At 36.6% G+C, this 27,053-nt stretch overlaps 2 protein-coding genes across 2 annotated transcripts; one reads left to right on the top strand and one right to left on the bottom strand.

Annotated features, from left to right (window-relative positions):
- The first annotated feature begins 495 nt into the window (after positions 1-495).
- On the top strand, positions 496-1,910 carry LOC131435842 (programmed cell death protein 2). Its single transcript, XM_058604074.1, has 6 exons — positions 496-708; positions 763-860; positions 925-1,222; positions 1,279-1,470; positions 1,524-1,631; positions 1,723-1,910. Exons 1-6 carry the CDS (start codon positions 532-534, stop codon positions 1,891-1,893), a joined length of 1,044 nt encoding a protein of 347 aa, XP_058460057.1. The 5' UTR covers positions 496-531; the 3' UTR covers positions 1,894-1,910.
- LOC131435843 (probable 3-hydroxyisobutyrate dehydrogenase, mitochondrial) lies at positions 1,898-18,587 on the bottom strand. The gene is made up of 3 exons (XM_058604076.1): positions 18,265-18,587; positions 2,423-2,928; positions 1,898-2,370 (listed from the first exon to the last, which is right to left on the bottom strand). Exons 1-3 carry the CDS (start codon positions 18,418-18,420, stop codon positions 2,055-2,057), a joined length of 978 nt encoding a protein of 325 aa, XP_058460059.1. The 5' UTR covers positions 18,421-18,587; the 3' UTR covers positions 1,898-2,054.
- Positions 18,588-27,053: the final 8,466 nt, after the last annotated feature.

Genomic DNA, 27,053 nt, shown 5'->3' with positions numbered 1-27,053 from the left:
AAACCGCTTGGTAATTAATAGAAAAAAAAGTAAACAAAGAGAAACTGTCACTTGCTTATACGCCCTTTTTTAAAAATCAACCGAGAAATGCTCTGCACCTCGTTTTGAATCGTTTGAAAAATCTTTTTTTTTGGTTTGACGGGTCGTGTTGTTTTTTTAAGTCGTCCAAATTTTTCTGCGTGTATATAATTTTGGCATCTTTCTTATTTTCAATGATTTGCCACAAGGGTTAGAATGCTAAGAACCAGAGACATCAGATTTGCAAATTGATCTGTAAATCTACCGATTTCCTTATTTTTGCGTTGTCAATAACATGACCCGATTTCTTATAATTGCTGAAGATGTTGTAAACATTTTTAAATGTTACTGAGTTGTTATTTACGAAGATATTCTGCAAATCTCAGAAGTTTATTTTAGAGACATTGAAACTGAGGAAACTGACTCTACCCGTTTTGTTTTGCATCGTTAAATCTGGCATCTCTGCTATAAACGTGTTTGGCTTAATTTCAAGATTTTTGGCAAGGAATAGCCATGTGCAGCTCTGTTGATTTAGGATTTTTAGAAACTTGTGAAGAATGGTTATTGACAAACAAGTTTTTTCGAAGTAAAGTAGGAGGTAAACCGGCCTGGCTTGATTTGAAAAACATACCCCAACCGAAGGATTTACTTTGTGATGAGTGCAATGAGCCGACCATCTTCATGTGTCAGGTACGATGCAAAAATTTTGTAGGATAATAATCTTCTAATACACTGCTTTTACAGATATATGCTCCACTGGAAGAGAAGGAAAATTGTTTCCATAGAATGTTATTTGTATTCGTTTGTTTAAAATCGACTTGTTACCAACCAAACCAGTGTAAGTAAGTAAATTTGATGCAAATGCAACTATTTAATAGTACGTAACGATTTTGTTGTAAATCATAGAAACATCAAAATATTTCGGTCTCAACTGCCCCGGAAGAATGATTACTATGAATACAATCCTCCAAGTGAGAATGCTCCTTCGGATCCACTCCCGTCACCTGTTCCGCTCTGCGTTGTGTGTGGGTGTAGGGGACCACAGCTTTGCTCGAAGTGCAAAACTACCAACTATTGCGGGGTAGTTCATCAGCGTATCGATTGGAAGCAGGGTCATAAGACAGCATGTGGTCAGGAAACGACCAGCTCTGTTTCTAGTATATTGTTTCCACAGTACGAGATTGTCACGGAACCGGAAGACATGGTAAGCGAGTTTCCTGCGTGAGAATTGAAATTGATACTTTTAGAACTGTACTTTAGGAACCAGTGAAGAAATTGTCCGATCAAGAAAGTGAGCAGATTCAGATGGAGCAGTATCGTAAGTTGGTGGAAGATGGTAAAGCCGGTGACATGGAAAATCTTTCCGAAAGTGAACTTGAAAGCTATGTTGACCAAACAGAAGACAAATATTTTTCCAAATTCAAAAAAAGAATTGCAACTGATCCTGACCAGGTAAGTTTTGAACAATTAATGCTTCTATATCTTAATTCTTCGTTTTTCTTCAGATTTTAAGATATGAACGAGGAGGAAAACCACTCTGGCTCTCGTCGGTTGTACCAGAAACTGTCACTCCGTGCGATTACTGTGGTTCCGCAAGAATATTTGAGTGTCAGGTGAGTATTTAATTTAAGTTGTTGCTTATAAAATATTGTCTACGTAACTATACCAAATTGGCATTGCTTCAACTAACTTGTGTTTTTTTAGGTAATGCCCCAATTGTTGAACAGTCTTAAAAATGAAAACATTGATTGGGGCAGTTTGGTTATTTACACATGTGAAAATAGCTGTGATCCACCCAACAACGGATATGCAAGGGAATACGTGTTCAAACAGGATGTTCTCAATAATGATCTCCGTAACTCTAAGAATAAATAAACGGTTTTTCATAGAAAGCACATGTATTTTTATATCTATTTACTGAATACAACAAATGCGACTGTTCTTATCCTTCGCAATTAGGATAAAATGATAAATGCATGCTCTGGAAGACGTAACTTTGAAAGTAGAAAATGCTTGCACTTGATTATAATATCGACCTAAGCTTTATCGTTATTTTTAATAAAGTCGTACACGACGGAGAAGTCTTTGTTAGCCAGTCCTTTGGCCATTAGTGTGCGATAGATTTGGTGAGTCAGAGCTCCTAATGGAATTGGCGTATTTGAAGTGGTTGCCACAGCAGAGGCAATCCCTAGATCCTTGGTTATCAAGCCAGTAGCAAAACCTCCAGCGTATTCCTTTGCTGCTGGTGCGTTAGGAATCAGTCCAGGCACTGGGTTATTGACTTCCGAGGCCCAGCAGCGACCAGTGGATGCATTGATAATATCAGCAAATACTTTCGCGTCCAACCCAAGTCTGTGGATAACATCATTATTAACTACCATTTCCGGATAAAATGTGTTCTCACCTGATCGCCAGGTTCATGCACTCAGCCAGTCCGCACATCGAGATCCCGAGCATCATATTGTTACATACTTTTGCAGCTTGACCCATTCCGTAACTTCCACAATGAGTGATTTTCTTGCCCATACCTTCTAGCAAACCCTTGACGCGATCATATTCCTCCTGAGTTCCGCCAACCATAAACGTCAATGTGGCATTCTGAGCTCCAGGTACACCACCGGACACCGGTGCATCGACAAAAGTGCCACCGGCTGCCTTTATTTTCTTCTGAACCGCCTTCGCCACATTAGGATCGATAGTGCTGGAATCGACGAACATGGTACTGGTGTTGATTCCTCCGGCCAAGATGGTGTCATAGGTGTTTGCCACAATGTCGTTGTTGGGCAGCATCGTGATAACAAAATCCGATGCTTTGGCCAAGTCCGAAACATTTTCGTAAGTGGCGGCACCTTTGGCTTTCAAGGCATCTTTAGCGTTCGCCGAAATGTCGAAAACGTGGAGTTTATGTCCCTGAAAAGAGTAAAATTTTCTTATATTATTCATCAAAAGTACGTATTGTATATTAAACATCAAAAGTTTGTATCTCTCCAATATCTCTTCGCCATTAACAAATTTTTAACCGTTGTTATTCTATTGCCCGTTCCGTGATGAAACATTTGATTCTTCTTTAAATATCGTTAAAAATATTGTAATTCAACTGCTTCGGGTTCGACATTACTTCAATTGTTCAAGTAGAAGTAAAATTAACGAGTTTCCAAATTTACGTTGACGTCAAATGTTAATTTGAAAATTCAATATTTTTTTGGTATATAAACACAAAAAACTGCAAAATATTCATTAGTGCACAAATAGTATGATTATTAAAATTTATATTAACACACGGAGAACCCCAATTGTTTCGTGCCCCAGTTATTTTAACTAAAATAATGTTTCAACTAACATATCGGTTGATTTTTACATGACCATATAGGTAAACAAAATTGCTGTTATCGAAAGCTGCCAGTTGGTTTCCTCTTCACTTTACGCGAAAGAGTTCATTTTGAAAATATTAAACGGCAATTGAAGTTTTAATTGTGCTGAATAGATATTGCTAAGGTATAAATGTTTAAATTTCACCTGCGAGTAGTGTATTGTCGAACAGTTCATGCCAATGTAATTAAAAATGCTTGACGCGTGAATCAACAATCGTTTATTTGTATCAGATTTTAACCAATAAAATTCAGAAAAAAAACAACTAATATTTTAGTTGTTTTGCGACCGTCGGCTTTTCCGTGCAGTTGGGAATCCACAGGGACTATAATTAAATTGCATTTTGTGACAAGTGCAAATTAATGTATTTATGTTCCGCGTAAAAACTATACATCAATGGTATATTTATCGGTATCTTGTTTAACATATTATGCACTTGAAAACGAGATGATTAGGTTGGTGAGAATCGATGCGTTCTTATAGCGCTTTTCATACTTGATTAGACACCTGCGAAAAAAATATTTGCACAGTCCGTTTCCCGCAGTACACACATACAAATAAGTCCAGTATATGAAAACTAGTGATGCAACTTATGCAGATTTATACCTGAATTTACAGATTTCTGATTGACGCCGCAGATATTTAAGGATTGTACTTGTTCACCCTCATTCTTGTTTACGACCGAATCCGATACGTTCGAAAGTATATCAAATTCGTATTCCCGTTTACGTTCGAATCAATCACACTTTTAAACATCGTACAACGCCCATCCATCTTTAAACTATCAGTTCTGGTACAGGCTTAAGTTGTAATGAAGAAGGTTTGATAACATTTGTTACTTCTGTATGAAATGTTCAAAACGACGAATGTAACAATGAGAGATTCTCTTTGTTTACTTTCTCTTTCGATTATTACGGTACTCTTAGCAATCCTTCACTCCATTTTTTTTACCGATAATAGTAACTAAAGCTATCATCTTTGAATCTGCACTGAAGAAATTACCGAAAAAATCAGAAATGTTTCACAATAATCGAATAAGAAAGTAAACAAAGAGAATCTCTCATTGTTACATTCGTCGTTTTGAACGTTTTATCAGCGCTGCCAACTATACCGATTTATCGGTATTTATACCGATTTTTGGACTCGATACAGGAATACAGATATGCTCTCTCAAAATACCGATATTTCAATTTTCATACAGATAAATACCGATTTTCAGTTTTTGTGTTGGATTCCATAGGGGTAAATCAGATCGAACGACCTTTTGTTTTGGTCGCAAAATCAGTTTCCGCACTAAATCGATGTTTGATTTTTCGAGAAAGATATTGTACAGATAGATTTTTCCGGTAAATACAGATTTTTGGAAAAAACAGTTGACAGCACTGCGTTTTATACAGATTTGATCTGTTTTTCCCGCTGATTTTGTATCACCACCCGCTTGTAAGGAATTCTGGCAACCGTCAGAAGGCTGGCTGCATTCCGGCAGCTGTCGAAATTGACCAGGCGAAATTGCGTCATTATCTCGCCGTACGTGTCTTGTTTATTTCTCTCCTCTTGCTTTTTTATTTCTTTTTATTCGATTTCATTTGATATTCGTCAATCCCGCATGTACATACAAGAAACGAATCTTGAGACGAGGTAAATAAGATTAAATTATGGATATGTTTGGTAGTGAGAAAGCAATGTTATTGACAATAACATTTTCCATAATTAGTATATATGAAGGGCAATAACTTATTGCCTTTCATATGTACTTTTTATTGAAAAAATAGATCCAAGACGCTAAAAATGTAGAACCGATTCAAAACGGTTCTGCCAATCTTGTATGGCAAGAATCCGACAGAAAAAGAACCGTTAATAACCGCTAGGCGAAATTCTCTGCCGGAAACGGTTGTTGCATTGTTGCCAGACTTTTGCCGGAATTCTGGCAGAATTCCGGCAAAAATGGCTGGCAGATATAGCCAGCCGTCTGGGGGGAAATCTGCCCGCCGCGTGCAAGTGGGCATGCTTGCTTACGTCCGTATCGACTATTCGACGATTCAGGCTACGAATCAGTTGGGTTTGGAAATATACTGGTATAAAGGACGTAACCGACAACACGCATTTTTTCTCTTCGTTTTATTGAAGTCTTTTTGTAATTTCAGAGAGGAAACCAAATTAACGTGCACCTTTCGAAAACACGGAAATCGAAGGTCAGTTCAGCATCTCAATGCACTCCAAGGTCACACACTTGATTGACTCTTGAGATAATTGTACTATCAATGTTATAGTTGAAAATTACAGGAGGTTTAATGATGGGTTTATTTTTCGCAAGTCAATACCCGAATAAAAAATATTTTAGAAAACAATACGATTTGTTGTTACAAAACCATCCACAATTGCTTTGACCATTGAAACAATATTTTAATATATTGTTATACACTATTCAATTAATTGTGAACTTGCTTTTTACAATAGAATGTATAGGTTGTTAAGTATCGTAACAATTCAAATCATAAAATTTTCTCATACATGTTTTGGAAAACAATCAGTTTTACAGTTTGCATATTGTTTGAAACACCACGTTTACAATAAATTCAATTGTGAATCGTAAAAACGATATATTGAGTGGTTGGAAATCTTGTCAAGATAAATAAAATATGTATTAATAAAATGTATTGTAATCCATAGATCTAATTGTGAATCAATTGTTTATGCTGTAAAATCAATGGTTTATATTTTTACGGGTATACAAACAACGTAAGCAGGAATAGTAGTCGCCTGCAATCTTCTACTCTACAAACAACGAGATACAGCTTCAAATCATCTGTGTAGGCTAATTTAAATCCAGCTCCTAGAAGCTGCTCCTTAAGGGCTGAGGCCAGTAGGTCGCGTATAACCACGTGGCTCGCTCTGCGTATTACGTTTCCCCCAATGCTCTCTCGCAAATGTTCTGAATAACTCTCGATGTGGCCGAGTGACCAAGAAAGTTTTGATATTTTCGGTTACAAATTTGACTACATCACATAAAATACAATAAAGCTACCGCTTGTTTGGCAGCCTTGCTGAGCCGATTATTTCTCTCTCATGTTTCGTTACGTTACCAGGGAACTAAAATGGCGCCGACATAGAAACCGACTTACCTCCACAAGAATAACTTTCGCTTAATTTTCATCGCGACAACATTTATGTTTTTATGCACTAATCGCATCTAAACTAAATTATCTAGACATTTTTTTTTTTCATAAATACGTTTATTTCTTAAGGCAGTTTACATAAGTTTTTCTTCGCCGTAGCATCACTTTTACATAATATTCTTATCCTAATTTAATTCTAACATAGTCACAACGTTTTGCATTTATTAAAACATATTCTCTTATTACTTAAATATCATCTTAGGTAACTCGTCATTAATTATGAAATCTACTCGGAAATATTATTTGAACCAAACGATTAACTTCTATAAATTATAAAATAAGCTGTTATTTTCAGACATTTTGTTAATAATTTCATAAACTGTTTCGAGTTTGTTTGTATCATTACATTATTTTTATTCTAATTTAGCTATTGGTTGAACTCATGGACGCAGCTGGGATCAGAACTAAGTCTTGAAAGGGGCCTTTATTAAATTGAAACTCCAGTTTTCTTTATGAAATGATAAATAAGTTTCATGTATGAAAGGTCACGACAAGCAAGAATGTCTCGAACTGGGATATTGGATAGTCTACCTTGGGTACGCAAAGAATTTATTAGTTGAGATCTGACATCACGATACTCCACGCATGTCCAAACGACATGATCAATATCTCGATAACCTTCGCCACAAGCACAATGATTAGTCTCGGAGAGCCCAATTCGAAGGAGATGTGCATCTAACGTGTAGTGATTGGACATGAGTCTGGACATCACACGAATGAAATCTCTACTCACATCCAGTCCCCTGAACCATGCCTTTGTCGATATTTTCGGAATAATTGAGTGCATCCACCGACCCAGATCATCTTTATCCCAAGAAGCTTGCCAGCTGGCAAGTGTTCTTTGGCGAGACGAGCTATAGAATTCGTTGAAAGCAATTGGTCTCTCATAAATTTCACCCTCAATAGCACCACGTTTGGCTAAAATATCGGCTCTTTCATTGCCAGGAATGGAGCAATGAGCCGGGACCCAGACTATAGTGATTAGATAATTATTGTTCAATATGTCGTTCAGGCACTGTTTTATTTTGCCCAGGAAAAACGGTTCAGTCTTGCCAGTCATGTTTGAGCGAATGGCTTCAATTGCACTCAGACTATCTGTGAAGAGGAAATAATGGTTTGGAGATAATGTGACGATTACACTCAAACTATAATGAACTGCTGCTAACTCTGCTATATAAACAGATGCAGGTTCTTGAAGCCTAAATGAGGCCGAAACATTATTGTTGAACATACCAAACCCTGTCGCTTCTTCAATTCGCGATCCGTCCGTGTAAAACATTTTCTCAGAGTCAATATGCCTGAACTTACTTGAAAATATTTTTGGGATTTCCGTCGAACGTAGATGATCCGGGATTCCACGCACTTCGCGCTGCATGGATGTATCGAAAAATAAAGTTGAGTCAGGGACATTTAGGAGGCTGACACGGATAGGAATATATCTTGAAGGGTTGATTTCCTGTGACATATGGTTAAAATATACTGTCATGAATTTTGTTTGAGATCGAAGCTCGACTAGTCGTTCGAAATTATTAATTACCATGGGATTCAGCACCTCACATCTTATTAGCTCCCAAAATCGATCTTTTAATGGAAGAACTCCCGCCAGAACTTCAAGACTCATTGTATGTGTCGAATGCATGCACCCTAAAGCAATTCGCAAACAACGATACTGAATTCGCTCCAGTTTGATAATATGAGAGTTTGCAGCGGAACGAAAGCAAACGCATCCATATTCCATCACTGAAAGTATCGTTGTCTGATACAATTTTATTAGATCTTCCGGATGAGCACCCCACCAAGATCCTGTTATTGTTCGAAGAAAATTTACTCTTTGTTGGCATTTTGTTATCAGAAACCTAATGTGTCCTCCCCACGTGCATTTGGAATCGAACCACACCCCGAGGTATTTAAAAGTTAAAACCTGTTGGATCATTCTTCCCATCATATGGAGCTGAAGCTGCGCGGGATCATGCTTTCTTGAAAAGACGACTAACTCTGTTTTCTCCGCAGAGAATTCGATACCAAGATGAACAGCCCAATCGGACAAGTTATCTAAGGTATCTTGCAATGGTTTATGCAGATCAATAGCTTTGGGTCCAGTAACTGAAACCACGCCATCATCTGCCAATTGTCTTAGTGTACATGGGGTTACTAGACAGCTGTCAATGTCATTTACGTAAAAATTATAGAGGAGCGGACTGAGGCATGAGCCTTGCGGGAGACCCATGTAACTATTTCTGAGTGTTGCCAAATCGCCATGTGAAAAATGCATGTGTTTCTCTGACAAAAGGTTGTGCAAATAATTATTTATAACCGCTGGGAGTCCATTTTGGTGAAGCTTGTCTGAAAGAACATCAATGGAAACTGAATCAAATGCTCCTTTAATGTCTAAAAATACAGATGCCATTTGTTGCTTTTGAGCGAAGGCAATTTGGATGTCAGACGAAAGTAATGCAAGGCAATCATTCGTCCCTTTATTTCTACGGAAGCCAAACTGAGTATCTGACAACAAACCGTTCGTCTCGACCCAAGTGTCGAGACGTCGTAGAATAATTTTTTCGAACAATTTTCTGATGCAGGACAACATCGCAATGGGTCTATATGAGTTGTGATTGGAAGCTGGTTTCCCCGGTTTTTGAATGGCGATAACTTTCACTTGTCTCCAGTCAGGTGGAACAATATTTTGCTCAAGAAACTTGTTGAACAATTCCAACAAACGTCTTTTTGCGAGGTTGGGCAGATTCTTCACCAAGTTGAATTTAATTCTGTCCAACCCTGGAGCGTTATTGTTACAAGACAAGAGTGCTATAGAAAATTCCATCATTGAAAATGGGTTATTAATAAAACCATTATTAGGAGGAGATTCCCGTATAATGCTCTGCGTAGGAACAGAATCTGGGCAAACTTTCCTAGCAAAGTCAAATATCCATCGGTTCGAGTATTCATCACTCTCATTGCCCACGTTACGATTCCTCATTCGTCTGGCCGTGTTCCAAAGAGTGCTCATTGAGGTATCTCTTGACAAACCTTCGACAAAATGTCTCCAATAGCTACATTTTTTGGCTCGAAGTATGCTCTTGTACTTGGTTTCTAAAACCATAAGTTTTTCAAAATTCTGAGGAGTTCCTCCTCCCCGTTTTAGAAACGTCTTGCAAGCATTTTGTTTTGCGAGTTTAGCCTCTGAGCACTCTTTGTCCCACCAGGGGTTGGGAGGCCTTCTGTTAGTCGTTGGCCCAGGAAAGCGTTTAGTTTGGGATTGTTCTGCTGCCTCCAGAATCGAACAAATGAGGAAGTCATATTCTTCAAGTGGAGGGAGCTCTTCCATTGAATTCAAAATACTAGAGATACTACTTTGGTATTTAATCCAGTCGATATTTTTTGTCAAATCATATGGAATACTAGCGGAAGTAGCAATGCAATTGCTACTGCTAATTGAGATGATGATTGGTAAATGATCGCTACCGTGTAAATCAGGCAGTATTTTCCAGGTGCAATCTAGTCGAATTGATGTTGAGCAAAGAGATAGATCTAATGCACTTGGGCGTGCCGGAGGTCTTGGGATCCGTGTCATGCTACCCATATTTAATACCGTCATGCTAAAATTGTCACAAATGTTTTGTATTAAAGATGATCTGCTATCATTGTAAACGGAACCCCACATAATACCGTGCGAATTTAAATCCCCCAGAATCAATCGTGGTGCAGGAAGGGCTTCAACCATTTCATTAAGCTGTTGCTGTCCAACTTGTGCTTTTGGAGGAATATAAACCGCAGCTATGCAAATATCTTTGCCTTTAATGTTTATTTGGCAAGCAACAACTTCTATACTAGAAGTTGAAGGGATGTTTAATCTATAAAAGGAATAGCATTTCTTAATTCCCAAAAGCACTCCACCATACGGAGAGTCTCTATCGAGACGTATAATGTTAAAATCATTAAAATTTAAAGCTATGTTTGAAGTAAGCCATGTTTCGCATAAAGCAAATACATCACATTTTTGACTATGCAATAATATTTTAAATGAATCAAGTTTTGGCATGATGCTTCGACAATTCCACTGCAGGACAGTGATTGTATCATTTGCGACGGGTGATAAATTATCCATCAAAAGATACAAAACCTGAGACAATTGGCCATTGAGCTGATAACTGCTTCAAAAAGGTTCTAGCTATTGGAAGGAATGCCATTATGAGGGTCTTTAAGGGTTCAGATATATTGAATGCTGAGAAAATCCATTCAACAATTTCCGAAAACTTCAGTAATCCTGTTGGTGGCTGTGAAATGGAGCCCACTGGATTATTATCTTTTTCTGTACTAGATCCTGGATTGGTTTGTGAATTTGACAAACCAGGAGGCACAGTCTTTGGTTTTGACTTTTTTTGTTTAACACGGGGATCTTTTTTTGAAGATGAAATTTTAGGTGTCATTTTTGGTAATTTGGAGGAAGACTTCTTTCTCTTAACTGACCCTTGGGTAGTGATAAACGAATTACCTTCACTATTTTCGTCAGAGTCAGAGTCCTCTGGTTCCTCTAGATTTGAAAACCCGTTTTCGGTTTCCAAAGGAGGGACATCAATGACCGTTTTAAGCATTTCTGCATATGTGCGCTTAGACCGTGCTTTTAAAGAAAGCTTAATTTTGTCTTTGTGCACTTTAAATGCAGTGCATACTGAAATATCATCATGAGGACTATTCCCACAATAAATACATTTTTCAATTTCCTTGTTGCAATCATTATCTTTATGAGGCCCTTCACACTTAATACATTTTGGTTTATTACTACAGTAAGTAGCTGTGTGGCCGAATTTTTTGCAGATCGTACAATTCATTACATTTGGAACAAAAAGCCGAACAGGGAGGCGAATTTTATCGACATAGACATGGGACGGCAACGCAGACCCGGCAAATGTCACTCGAAACGAGTCTGATGGGCGATAAACTTTTTTTTCCTCTTCATGAACTACTGAGTACAGTTGTTTGCACTCCAGTATTTTCACACCCTCAAGCATAGAGTTCTTGAAACGACCAACACCATGCTTGAGTAAATCATCTACCGAAAGACTCGCTTCGGTAACAACACCGTCAATTTCGACATCTTTGGAGGGTATGTAAACTTTATACTCTTTATTGAAATGTTCCGAAGAGACAATATCATTCGCGTGTTTCAAATTATTTACCACAACACGAATTTTATCGTTATTTACTTTTATGATCTCTTTGATTGAAGAGTATCGTGATGTCAAACCTTTATTAATTTGAAAAATGTTTAATGGCTTTGATATACGTCTAAAAAAGACTATCCAAGGCCCAGAAGAGCTCTCCTGATATTTTTTCGTTCGTGGGGGTATCGGATTCATGCTAGGATTTACGTCCATGGATTCATCCATTACATTAAAATTTTTAACTAAACTTTAAAATAAAATTTGAAACCAACACTACACAGTACTCAATCAAAAGGAAAAGAAAAAACTTCTACCTTGAAATTGTTGTCTATCTCCGTTGCACTGCCGTGTAGATTCTCGTTGCTCTAGATGTTCTTGTTGGATGTGATGCTACTGCTACCTGACATCCAGCACCACTCGAATTCCGATTTGCTTTCGTCTTCGCCAGCTGTAACCAGCGCAGGTCACCGGTGTATACCTGCGTGTTGTATGGCAGTGGAAAGACCGAGTTGTCTTGTCTCCTTCTTCCTTGTGCTCCGCACCGATATGCTTCTGCACCGAAGTGCCTTCGCACCGGTGTGCCTTTGCACTCTCCTGCTTCTATGTGCCTTTGCACTCTTCCTCTTCGATGTGCCTTTGCACTCTCCTGCTCAGCACTTGTGGCTGTATATTGCGGCCTGGGTAGAGTTTGGGAAACGCCCTTTGTTGTTTCCTTCACCAGCTTGGCCCAGCACTAGGGCTCTCTTATGCAGCACGACTATACGTTTTAACGGCTGCTGCCAACAGGTCTCTACCTGTAGTTCAACCGTTGTCGTATTTAACGCGTGTAAACCAACCAGCGTTATTAAACTGTACGCTTCTATACACAACCTTCTCGGTTGAACGGCTATTACTGAATGTATCTAGACATTGTCAGGATAGATTTTTAATCCATGCTTTCGAGGGCGAGATATTCAATGAACAAGTTGAAAGACGGCGTTTTCAGCTATGAAAAGCTCCCTCAGAAAGAAGACTTCCTCGACGTTCAGAAAGACGATGACGACCTCGACTAATTTTCTAAGAGATTGTCAGTTGGGTTTTTTTATATTCGTCATCGTTTCTGAGAAAATCAGATTTGAAGCGTGAAAATAGCCCTCTAAATCACCCTAAAATACACTGGCCTCAGCCCTCAAGGGCTGAGGACTGTACCGTAAAGTGGTAGGTTTTTTGCTATTTTCCCGTTTCAAATTAAATTTTCTTGGAAACGGTGCAGAATATAGAAAAACCCACCTGACAATGTCTTCGTAATTTAGTTGAGAATATTCTGTGAAATTTTCAGAATGATTCATTGAGTTTAGCGGTCTTGTTGTATTTTTTTCTGACTGAAGAACTGCTGAAAATTGGAACGCTCGGAAATGCATACCTCTACTTGTTCATCGAATATCTCGGTTTTGAAGGCTTGTATCATAAATCTACCGTGACAAGGTCTATATAATTTAGTTTAGATGCGATTAGTACATAAAAACATGTTATGTTATCGCGATAAAAATAAAGTCTTGTATTTTTCTGTGAAACAAAGTCAGTTTCAATGCATCCACCATTTTTTTTCGCTTTGGTTTCCTGATAGCATTCTGAGAAAGGAGAGAGAAATAAAATTGGCTCGACAAGGCTGCCAAACACACAGACATTCAATCTTTGTGAAAGTTGAATATTTTTTCATTGTTCATTGGAATCCATGTAATGCCCAACCCATACGATAGATTAATGTGATAAAACTTCTCATCAAAATAATAAAATGTATGCTGGTAACCCGGTACAGTTTGCTCATATACGAGAGAGAGTACAAGAGAAATACAATGCGCAAAGGGAATTGAGCGAGCCACGTGGTCGATTTAAAACTCAACACGTGGCTCTCTGTCCTCAGACCTTAATGTCCGTCAATTATTTATCACTTACTTTGTATTCTACACACTAAGATTTTATTTCGCTGTTCGGTAACTTCTCTGACGAAAACTTTCGGTAAACATTAGAAATAACCAATTTTCCGGTGTACGAATTTTAGTATTATGTAAATTTTTACAGTACGATCAGTTGCACGCAGTTTTTTTTACAGAATTAGGTTTAAAAAAGCACATTTGATACGGTAAATATGAATAGTCGCCGAGTATGGTAAAAACATACCGTCCGCACTGTAAAATAATTTTTTATTACCGAACTTCGGGAAATATAGAAACGAAAGAAAACTAACTGTCAAACAGTAACCATTTTGAGAATTTTAAACGCGTAGAATTCAAATCATTCTAAAAACGCACTTTTTTGATATGCAATGCGCGCTATGTCAATTTTTATTCCTTGAAGCGACATATAATTGAAAAACATCCGACTGAAATGTCCATTTTGCGTAAACAGTGAACGTTTTCTCACCTACAGATGAGCAGTATGAACTTCAAACTTCGACATTGAAATCAATGGCGAAGAAAGTAATACGCTGGATAAACTCAAACACATTTTTAGTTTGGGTATTTGCCAAATGACGGCTGAAGTTAAATTTTTTCACACTTTGCAGCGAAAAATCAAGGAATACACATTTCTAAAATAGAAAAGCATAATCAATGAATGAAAAGTTTTAATTATTTGGAAATCCGAAAACCTTTTTCAATTGATTTTTAATTTTAATTTCAACCAAAATTAAAAAAATTACCGAACCGTCCGTTAGTTAACACCACTAAATTTACTGAATGTTCGGTAGTTTTTTGACAGGTCAACAAAATTTCCATTACCGAACGCTCAGCAATCAATTGAATTACCGAACTGATTACCGAACGGTCAGCTGTTCAAAATTCGGTAATATTTTTATTCTTTTATATGAATCTATTGCTAACCGGTTCTTGAAATGATTAAAAGGTTATGCGACTTGTTGATGTCAAAAGCATTCGTAGTAATTACCCTTATCAATAAATAACCAGAATCAGCCCACCGGCTGAAACGACCGGTAACATGTGTGCCGGAGTGTGCATTTTACGTAACAATATGAAACACTGATAAGCAGATAGCATATGAGTTTGTATATATGAGCGACCTGCAGACATGCCCCTCAAACACTGTTACTGACGCACAACAAAATCACGGTAAATGAAAGAAATGCGGCCGGCCTCCCAGTAATTTCTTTTCTAAATTAGATATGATTTTTGCTGGCGATGAATGAGAAATGTTCACATGGTTAACAGTACTGACTGTTAAAGTCGTGGGTTATGTAAACATTTAGTTTGAACTTGACATTTCGGTCAATATATCTTCTATATAAATGAGTTAAATTTTATTTGATAATTGACATTTCAAAGACAATATTCATTCCACAGCTGCATGAGTATCTTGAACAATTTTGGGATTGTTTCTCAGTGTGTCTTTTACGGATATTTTTAACAGACTTTTCCACTGGAACTTTTATTGTATTACATTTCTTTACGGTTACTCTCTTGTTATTTCTATAACACATGTCTGATACCTTCTAATTAAATATCTGTTTTTAATGCCAGGGCCCCCTCTGGGTACGAGACTGCAGAAAGATCATAAAATATTTCTCGGTTGATTTTTCATTAGGGCGTATAAGCAAGTGACAGTTTCTTTTTAATCACTCTCTCTTTCGATTATTGTGAAGTGATTAGAAAGATTTTCTTTGATATCACTATTCTGTTTGAAAGTCGAAAGTTTCGGGTATCATTTCATGCAAAGAGTTAAGTGATAAACGTGGAAACCCCTTGGTAATTAATAGAAAAGAAAGTAAACAAAGAGAAACTGTCACTTGCTTATACGTCCTTTTGAAAAATTAACCAAGATTTATCAATCTGCAAAAACCCTGTTTTATTCCTGGTGATTTATCTATGCGTTTATCTTATTACTATTATTCTCATATATATTATTGTGGTATTATTCAAAAAACCTTTTTTAATCCACCTAGTGGTGTAATGATGCCTTTCTCATATTACTTATATTTTCAAAAATATCACTAGAAGATTCTGTGAATTAATTAGAATTTTTCTTTATTTTGCATCGTCGCACTAAATGATTAAACACTCTTTACCCTATAGGTCTGGAACCGGAAATCGGACCCGGATAAAATTAAACAGCAACCTATGAAACTATAGGCACTTCTTTTAGCCTGTTTGTGAAAATCGAACAATTCATCTCTGAGAAAATTGAGTGAGTTTCGTTTTAAACTGTTTGACCACTATTTCCGCTATTTCTGGAACCGGGAACTCAGAACCATTATAGCCGAAATCGGTTCGTTTAGTAACTAATATAGCCTACAAATTGAATCAGTTCTAAGCCAAATCTAGAAGAATATTACCCTTTTTGCATCTTCGCACTGAATGACGGTGTTAAATTCAATAGCAACCTATAGGACTATGAGCTCTTTTATTTTATGAATGACATTATTTGCAACATACGCGCACACATACACGCATAGACACATGATAGTGTCGCTATCATGATTTTTATATAACACTAACAAGTAGGTACAAATTAAATAAAAGAATTAGAAATTTATTTTTTTTGGCTGGAAAAAAATATAAATTTTAATGTGGCAACTCTGCCCTATAATTTCGGAATCGGAAGTCGGATCTTGATAAAATTGCACAGTATATTCAAATACAAAGAGAGCTTTAATTTGTATCATGATTCGTGAGAATCAGCTTAACCGTTGCTAAGAAATCGAAGTGAGTTTCGTTTTTGGAGATTTTCTTCACTATTATCGGTGCTTTCGGAAGTGGAAACCGAGGACTAGTAGCCCCAAAATAGTTTTAAATATTCATTCACTAACAAGTTCTACCAACTAGAAAAATTTAGCAGTAAGTATTATAAAAATGTGCACCTCGTTTTGCTATCGCTTATGAAAAAAATACTCTTGGAATTGAAAATTTTCACTAATCGCACTGTAATCCCGGAACCGGAAGACGGATCTGGATGAACTTAGTCGAATGGTATATGATACTCCGAGTCTCCGTTCAAAAGAGTGATTGAATAGCCTTTCTATATGAGAAAGGCAAACCATTTCATTGAACGATTTGTGTTAGCTTTGTTATGACGTAGAGCCGCCTTGTGCTAGTTTTCAAATTTTATACAGTATCTGACGATAACAAAATACTATTATAAAAATAAAAACTGCGTAAAAGTTACCACAGAGACGGGATTCGAACCCGTAGTTTTCTCCCAACCGAAGAAATTTCATTGACTCTTTTTTTATTCAATAATATAATTTTTAAGGCACACTGCTTAAGCTCTAAAATGCCAAGGACAGATTCAATATTTGATTTGATAATTCTGTGATTAACAATTAACACATTTTATTTTGGAAATCTCGTGTGATTAGCACAATTACTTTTGGAAGAAAAATCTAATAGCTTGAATACGTTAATAGAAAAGAATGACATAATAAGAAAAATAGTGAAGATTCTTTTAGACGCGATTCTTGAGCAATAAGTTCGATGAACAGTGACTTATCTTTGGACTCACATGTGTATAGTTAAACTTAAAGATTATCTAAATTAGGTAATGTACTTTACAACAAAAATTGTTTCTGAAGGCCAGGTTCTTTCAAAAAACGTGTTTTTTTTAAATTCCACTTATTGTTTAAACAATATCTCAGATAAAAGTACACATATTAAACTTCATGAAAGAAATCTTCTTTTTATTTTTTTGAATATGGCAAACTGCTGCTCAAACTCGTTCGATTTGTTGGTGGGTGTCATCATTTCTTGCAAGTCAATCATCGGAAAGTAAAAAGCAAAACAGTTCCATATTCTGTATCGAATTGGATATGATTTGGGACTAGAATAAAAAAATGCCAGAGAAAAAACCCAGTTGAAAAATGTGGTTTCGAGAAAAACCCAAAAAAAGTTTTCATTCGTGACTAATCTTGCCCTGGGCGCGCATAGTATCCCCTTTTTTCTACCAATCTGTCCTTAAAAAATCCTTCAACGAACCTCTAGCTGCGGTGAACCGATAAGTCACAACTAGTTTTTGACAGGGATGTCAATAAAGACATTATGCAACGGTGCAATAAAAATAGTAAACCCCAAGCAGAGTTAAATTTCACGCACGCTTAGCGGATAAAGTTGAACGACAATGCAGCCCGAGCAGTTTAGTTCGAACTGCTATGCACCAATAAATCAAACACGGAACGTAAAGAATAATGTTTTCTAATTTACAACGACTTTTCCTAAAATTGAAATTTTTTTTAACGACTTTCAAAAATTATATACATTATGACATCAGTTTATTCTAGTTTTAAATTTGACATTAGACCTGTTTGAATTTATTAAATTTTAACATTTGTATGGGCTTAGTTTTAATTTGAATTTCCCATGCAAATTTTTCTCTACTAGGAATGCAAATAACATTGCAATTACACTGAGTTTTGTATAAAATATATAAGTTTTGTGTTTTTTGTAAGTCGATGATAACATTTTATATCGACAACACTGATTCGTGATCCAACTAATATGAATACAAAAAATGGGGGCCTGGAAACAGTGAAGACCTCATTACATAACACTAACCTTTGCCATTAGATTGCTGGCCATGGGTCCACCCATATTTCCGAGACCGATGAATCCAACATTCTTGGGTCCACTGCAAAAGGATCTAGACAGCAGTTCAGTGATCAGAGCGGTATGCTTCAAATTATTAGAGAACGATAGAACACGGAAAGCCATGACTGCTGGTGTTGATGATGATTATATCACTTTTAGCAGTCGTATACTGCGTATTTTGACGAAAGTGAATTTGCCAATGACCCTGAACTTGCCGGTCCAAAAACTACACACTCCCTCTCTCGACGAGCGATATTTGATGACTACCTATACAAAACACTGCGGTCGCCCGATATCGGCGCTGTACGATCCGCACCAACATGCAGGATCTTCATCAATCGTTTGTTCGTTTGTGACCATACATAACTAACACCATCATAGGAAAGAACGCGTCAATCGGGATAATTTCTAACTTGTGTGCAAAATATTTTTACTTTCTTTGTACAGTTGGTCGAGAGATGTAGTAGTGACGATTTGATACTACCGGATTAGATCGATACATGAACAATATACAGTCAAGCCCCTGTACTGTGAAACACTTCTAAAAAGTTGAGATAACACAGAAAGCTGTAAACAAGTTGTGTGTATTTCCATAACATATTGTATTTTATCATGACACTCGATATCCATTTAATATAGTTATTGCTGAATGTGTAGTGAGGTAAATGCCGGAATGAAATAAACGCAATAATCAATAAATCAATTCGTAGTATTTTGCTTATTTTCTCCCAATAACCAGCAATTTACACCTTCTCACTAAGCAGTGAATTAATTTTCTTTTTCCTATCAACTCTCCTCATCTCTTATTAGTTATGTCAAATGCAATTTGATAGTGAGTGAAGAGTAATCTAACTTCTCTGTTCAATTCACCATCACCAGCACGGAACGCAATTTGCTACAAAGATTAAATATTTTTTGTTTATTTCATTTCATTACTCTCGTTATCACGTGATTTTGCCACATGCCCAAGGTAGCTCGATTAGCAAGGTTTTTGAAAATTCAGGTGATTAGTTTACAGTAAGACTAGTTATTATTAATTCATCTATATGTTTCAAAATGTTACTCATTAAGTATTGGAAACCAAACTAATGCTTTCTGACGTGAATACGTCTTAATTTACTATGGAGCGCCTTTCCAAAATTTACCCCCCTGAGAGAGTGGTTCACATTTTTAAACGTATTTGAAATTTCTTTTGTAGTACACTGGAATCTCAATTTACGCGCAAAGTCGGGGGTGCGCAAATAAAATAAAACATCACGTTAAGTTCCATTCGATTGTAGTATAAATAACATTAAATTCATTCATTAAATTCATTCTATTATGTACCTACGCAAAAGCATCTATGACCATTTGATTATATTTTGAAACTATGGAAATCCGTAAAAGATATTCCAATATCCAAGAACTGCTAGGAATATTGTCCTCAGGGACTACACTGAGTCACAGTAAGAACTACGACGGCTAATGTCTATTTTTTGCTTGCTGTTCATATTTGTAAAGTTACACATTGCTTACTAGCTTACGTATAACTGTTCCAGGTATGTTCACAGTCATCCAAGAACTTCAGTGAAAACAGATCTCAAGATCTGTACAAGCAAACAGCAGGTTATGAATAACTTTTCAATTCTGTTTATAGTCATGGAGCAACATACTGCTAACTTGTCTAATTTGATCTGATCCAGATATTCCGGTTGATCTTAAGGCCTGATCTCCAGGCATTATTTGGGTGACCCAGAGCATCTACAATAAGCCTACCAATTGTAAGTGGTATCACGAGTATAGACCGTGCAAAATAAAATTGGTAATGCACTTTGTTATGCTGGTAGATCATGAAGTCTGAGCTCCAGGTAGCACAAGCACTTCTTCAGAATTCATCACAATGATACAGCGAGTACGGACCACGAAAAATAAACTCACTAATGTCATCGGTTATGTTGGTAGACCTTAAGGCCAATATTCAAAGGAGGTTTAGGATGAACAAGAACTTCCACAGACATTATCACAGTATGCCAATTTGCCTTATATAGTACTACGAACACATACTACACTCAGAAGTCATACAAAAGTCACCAGTCACGCGTTCATACACTGATTTTTGATTGCCTTAACCCAATTATATGAAACCAAACCATTCTGCATTGTATATTTCATTATATTGAAATCACTGAAGTATGTTGGATTGCTTTGTATTCGTATACATAAAAATTTCCTTCATTATGCAAAAACTTTTTTACGCGATCGTCGCGTAAATTAAATAGAAAATCGCGGTATTTCAAGTAAAAAAGCGTAAATTATAAGTCGCGTAAATTGAGGTTTTAGTATATTTAACGAGTATTTTTTTTATCTCATAATTTTGTACATGATCTTATAACTATTTCAGGTTTGTTTGTATCAGTTCATCACTTTTATTCAATATCATATAGTTGGCTATTTGTTGAACTCATGGAAGAGAAAACAGTCTAACATAAAATAACATTTAAATTGGAATTCCAATGGATTTAATGAAATGATAAAGAAGTTTCATGTATGTAAGGTCACGACAAGCAAGAATGTCGCGAACTGGGACATTGGATAGTCTTCCTTGAGTACGCAAGTAATTTATTAGTTGAGATCTGACATCACGATAGTCCACGCATGTCCAAACGACATGATCAATATCGCGATAACCTTCGCCACAAGCACAATGATTAGTTTCGGAAAGTCCAATTCGAAGGAGATGTGCATCTAACCTGTAGTGATTGGACATGAGTCTGGACATCACACGAATGAAGTCCCTACTCACATCCAGTCCCCTGAACCATGCCTTAAGCTTGACAGCTAGCAAGTGTTCTTTGGCGAGACGCGCTATAGAATTCGTTGAAAGCAATCGGTCACTCGTAAATTTCACCCTCAATAGCACCACGTTTGGCTAAAATATCGGCTCTTTCATTGCCTGGAATAGAGCAATGAGACGGGACCCAAACTATTGTGATTTGATAATTATTGTTCAATATGCCGTTCAGGCACTGTTTTATTTTGCCCAAGAAAAACGGTTCATTTTTGCCAGCAGCGTTTAAACGAATGGCTTCAATTGCTCTCAGACTATCTGTGAAGAGAAAATAATGGTTTGGAGATAATGTGACGATTACACTCAAACTATAATGAACTGCTGCTAACTCTGCTATATAAACAGATGCCTAAGTGAGACCGAAACATAATTGTTGAATATACCAAACCTAGTAGCCTCTTCAATTCGTGATCCGTCCGTGAAAAACATTTTCTCAGAGTCAATATGCCTGAACTAACTTGTAAATATTTTTGGGATTTTCATCGAGCGTAGTTGTTCTGGGTTTCCACGCACTTCGCGCTGCATGGATGTGTCGAAAAAATAGAGTTGAGTCAGGGACATTTAGAAGGGTGTCACGGATAGGAATATATCTAATATTTAACGAGTATTCAACATAGCTTTTGTTACATGCTATGGTAAATATGATTTCTCAGTCGTATGACAATTTTTGAAAATTTGAAAATACAGTTTTCTGAAATATTTGGCATCAACGAGCATCGAAGAGGAAAACTCCTGACGACTAGTGCGACGACGGTTTTGATGTAGTAAGTGACATACTTGGTAGTTCCTGCGTTGTACATTTAAAGTCTCCACCATTTTTCGCAAATAATTACTATGATTGGTATTAGAAAATCGGCATTTTGCATATTGCCTTTGTACGTTCGCATTGCTTACTCTGATATGGGAAAAATTACGGCGAGATTTATTTTGTGCACCGTTTGCAGTGTGAGTTTTACTTCAAACAAGAGCGACTAACAGTTCGGCTGAAAAGTTCGTATCGTTTAATAGAAACACACATTTTTTTGACAAAATTCATTTTTATTATTCAACATATAACGCCATAACCTTACCGGCCGATTGTTGAGTCTTTCCACGCTTTGGGTTCGGTTCATCGCTTGCAGTCCACTCAGCTGACTGTCGATTGGACTCCGGAGTGAAGTGATGGAGCCATGTTTCGTCCAATGTTATATATCGACGAAAAAAATCGGTTTTATTTCGATATAACAGCTCCAAACACTGCTCAGAATCATCAATTCGTTCTTGTTTTTGATCGATTGTGAGCTCACGCGGCACCCATTTTGCACAAAGCTTTCTCATATCCAAATATTCGTGAATAATATGTCCAACACGTTCCTTTGATCTTTAGGGTGTCAGCTATCTCGATCAACTTCAATTTACGGTCATTGAAAATCATTTTGTGGATTTTTTTCACGTTTTCATCGGTAACAGCCTCTTTTGGGCGTCCACTGCGTTCATCGTCTTCGGTGCTCATATGACCAGTACGAAATATTGCAAACCACTTACGAATTGTTGCTTCTCCCGGTGCAGAGTCTGGATAACACTCATCAAGCCATTTTTTGGTATCGGCGGCACTTTTTTTCATCAAAAAGTAGTGTTTCATCAACACATGAAATTCCTTTTTTTCCATTTTCTTCACAATAACAAAAGTAGCCTCACTCAAAATGCAATATCTCACAAACTAATAATCAGACAGCTGTCAAATTTATACACGTATTTTTTGAAGGTTGGTACTAACTGAAAATGGTATGGATTTAATTCTAGTGGCGCCCTCTCCTAGAAACGATACGAACTTTTCAGCCGATCTGTTACATTAGCTGCTGGTCGTTTGAATTGGAACAAAATATTCATAAAAACGAACAACGACGAAGAAAATTCTACAAATCAGTCCTTATAAGGACTATAAATGTTATTAAAAGAGCTACACGCTTAAATTTTTTTGTTGAATCTCGGCGAAATAATTGCCGAGGCACAGCCGGTAACCTTCTGGGCAAAATGTATAATTACTGAGAATCTCGGCAATACTGAATTTGGTAACTGTTGATTATTGCCGAGCTTGCCAGCTCCGCAATAGCGTTTGAAATCAATTTTATTAATGCTCACTTTAATTCAAAATAAAACATGCAAATCTCGAAAAGAAATATCACAAATAAAAACATTTGCTTCCAGTGCTTTTACCTAGAAATAAACAAATACATAAATAAACATAAACATATACAAAAAAAAACATTTTGATTCCACTTAGATTTTCACGCAATACAGAAATCATTTTCTTTCGCCCAATTCGTATATATTTTTCAACTCCACGAGAAATGGCGACGTCCGGTGCTGTACAAAATTTATAGGTGACACTAGATTACAAGTGCCTCGCCGAATTTCAGTAAAAACTAACACACTTTTAGAAATCTCGGCAAACGAATTTGCTGATTTCGGTATATTTGTTGTTTACGGACTAATAGTTGATGATACTTGTGACTCAACGCACCCGTCCTAGAGGGTGCCTTGGGCCAAATGTCAACAAAATCTCTAGTTCAATTCTTATGTAGAAATTACAAAAGTATCTGTTTACAAAAAAAAACACAATAAGGGTCAGGAGATATACTAAAATGCCTAAATGCGGAATATTCAAATACCTTTCATGTACAGTTATAAAAAATGTTAAGTGAAAAATGGCCCAAGGCAGTTGATTACCTGACAAAAATGGAATAATTTCTTTTGTGTATAACTTTTTATTGACTTAGTAAAAAATCAATAAAATTCAGGAAAAAACTAGTTTTGAGTGAAACGTTTATATATGCAAAATTTTGTTACAATCTGTCAAATGATTATCAAGACGGTTTCCAAGCAAGAAGTGCTCAACAAAAAATGTGCGCTGTTATCCAGGCCAGTCCCACATTCAGCAATAAAGCGGGTCGGACTGCATGTCGATTTAAAAAAACAAGTTCAGATTACACCAGATTTCGACATTTCATGCATTTCTAAGACAATCGACTTCAAAAAAAATTTTCGATTTCAAAAATTTCAAAATCCCAATTTGAAAAAAAAAATTAATGTTATACCAGATCTGGATGTTTCATGCATTTTTAAGACATTTGGCATCGAAATAAAATTTTCTTTCATTTAGCGTTTTTTTTTCTACGTGGATTTCCGAAGTTACCCGTTTTTCAATGCGGTACGTATCCCCCGCGTAAAAAGAGACCTTAGTTTACGATAGCCAAATCCCACTCCAGAACTTCTCCCCACAGTTCTGGGGGATTATGAAGAAAAAAGTTTCGGAAAGCAGGTAAGGCCTTCAAGAACGAAAAGGATTCGAAGAAAGTTGTCATTATAATGCACAGATAAAAATATTTTGTGAATTTACATTTATTTTCATGCACATATTTGGAGCAGGTAATTGAATGGAAAGTTACATTACAAAACTAAGCGATTTGTAAATATACAGTCTTGTTCAATGAAAAAGTAAATGCATTTCAATGTAATTTTACATCAATCATGGTTTTAAATCAGATTTTCGTTTCAACTGATGTCTGTTTAATAGTACTATTGGTTTACATGTCGTGTAAGTTTCATCTTTTCGTTCTGTGTGTGTAAGAAAGATGGAGCAAGTTTTGCACAGAATTTGATGGTTATACAGATAAAAATGCTTTGTGAGTTTACATTATTTTCATGCACATATTTGGAGCAGGCAATTGAATGGAAAGTTATTTTACAGTTTTTTATTTCTGTGTAATTTTAAGTCCAACTTGCGGGCATATATCTAAGTACCAACTCGCTTACTTAGCTAATATGTATGTATTTAATTTCTAAGAGTTTGAAAAACATCCGATATAAAATAAATTGTAGGTGATCATTTTTGTCTGATGATTTTTTTTCTCGAGTAAAGCCCTCATTACGTTCACGACTGCATCATTGAAGCTACTGCTGCCATTCAGACACCGACACGGAAATTCATTTTGACTTAACACATGAATCAATAAGTCCCGAGACTAACAATGGAAACATTTTTTTTGCAAATTTTTTTTTTATTCATCAACATAATCACCCTTTAGGGTGATACAATGGTTCCAACGTTTTTCCAATTTTTCAATACCATGTTTATAAAAAAATTTATCTTTCGCTTCAAAATAAGCTTCAGTTTCAGCGATGACCTCCTCATTTGAACCAAATCTTTTTCCCTGGAGCATTTTTTTAAGATCAGCAAAGAGCCAGTAGTCACTGGGGGCTAAATCTGGTGAGTATGGGGGGTGGGGAAGCAGATCAAAGCCCAATTCGTTCAATTTCGCCATTGTTTTCATCGACTTGTGGCAGGGTGCATTTTGTTCCATCGAAAGCAATCGCGGCACCCACTTGGAAAAAACCTTTTTCATGCTCAATTTTTCATGAAGGATAGTAAATACATTTTCATATGATATCTGTGTCATCTCAGCAATCTCACGGAGCTTCACTTTACGATCTTTCATTATAATTTTTGTCACTTCACTCACATTTTCCGGTGTAACGGCTTCCACAGGTCTACCCGAACGTTCCGCGTCATTTGTGTCGGTACAACCACGTTTAAACTCGGCGAACCACCGACAAATCGTTGCTTTTGATGGACAAGAGTCCGGATATCATTTTTCAATCCATTGTTTCGCTTGCACAGTGTTTTTACCCATTAAAAAACAATGTTTTATCAAAACACGAAACTCGGTTTTTTCCATCTTTTAAACAAACTACAAAACGACTTTACTCTAACCTCGATAACTCAGCTGTTTCTGGTCGGATCGACTTAAAATTTTGAGCAAAGATTAGTACCCGTTTCAAGCAAAGGTTAGTACTCTACAAAGACGTGGTTACTGGTTTACTACGAGAGCCATCTCTGCTTTAGTCTCGAGACTTATTGATCCATGTGTTAGCAGTTCCAGTTTTTGAAACCTTTTATTAGTGAATTAACTCTAGGTTGAAAAAAATCCATCGGTTGCCACACGGCTTACCTGTTTCAAGGATTCCTACCATCAAGACAGGTGGATTGATCGTAATGTTATTTTTTATCAATTGAGGAACGCTACCGACATTACACGACTATCTAGGCTGCTTGGAAAGAAAAGTTGACGTTGAAGGTGAGTTTTCAAAAAGCCACAATTTAATCTATTGCATCCGCGTTAGCGACAAACAACGCGGTAGAAACAAACATTCATTACCAGTACAATAAATTTCGCAATTTGAATAGCGCTCGTTGCAGTATATTTCACGTGAAGAAGATTTTGTAATGAAAACTTCTGGAAACGCCTAGCAGGTAGGCAATATATGGTTATAGTCAGTGTTTATTAAAGCTTTCAAATTCAAAGCTAATTTATTTAGGGTTGTGCATACCCGACTAAAGAATGCACACGTCTTTTTAAATGCTTTTTCTTACGCTTTTTGTATCATACTTTCGAAGGAATGCTGATGTTATCTCGACAACAAACATTTTTATGTGAACTCTCAGGGACTTATATTTCCAAGAAATATTATTCGAAATAACACCACATCTTTACGTTTCATGCGTTTCTAAAACATTTGGCTTTAGGAAAGTTTCTCGATTTCGGAAATCTCAAAATTGTTCTAAGTCCCAAAGTCGATATTTAAAGAAACCTGGCCAGACAGAAACAGAAACGAAAAAAAGTTTTAAAAATATTATAGAGCTGTTCTGCCCATACTCGCATATCAGTCCCATATCGATTTTCATCAATTTTGAGTTAGCTTGAGAAATGAAATCTATCCTCAATATACTCTTAGGAATTGCAATAAAAGTTGAGAGTTTGTACAGTAAAATGTGAAAAAATATCAACTCATGTCTGTCCCATATGCAAAATACTCGCATATCAGTCCAATTCAGTGCAAATTTCAATAATTTCATTTGTTGCAATATTCGAATAGTAAAGGTGTATTA

Source organism: Malaya genurostris, chromosome 3, assembly GCF_030247185.1.
Source record: "Malaya genurostris strain Urasoe2022 chromosome 3, Malgen_1.1, whole genome shotgun sequence".
NCBI classification, from domain to species: domain Eukaryota; kingdom Metazoa; phylum Arthropoda; class Insecta; order Diptera; family Culicidae; genus Malaya; species Malaya genurostris.
Note: the sequence above shows the minus strand (reverse complement) of the source record. Positions and strands in the feature narration are given on the sequence as shown.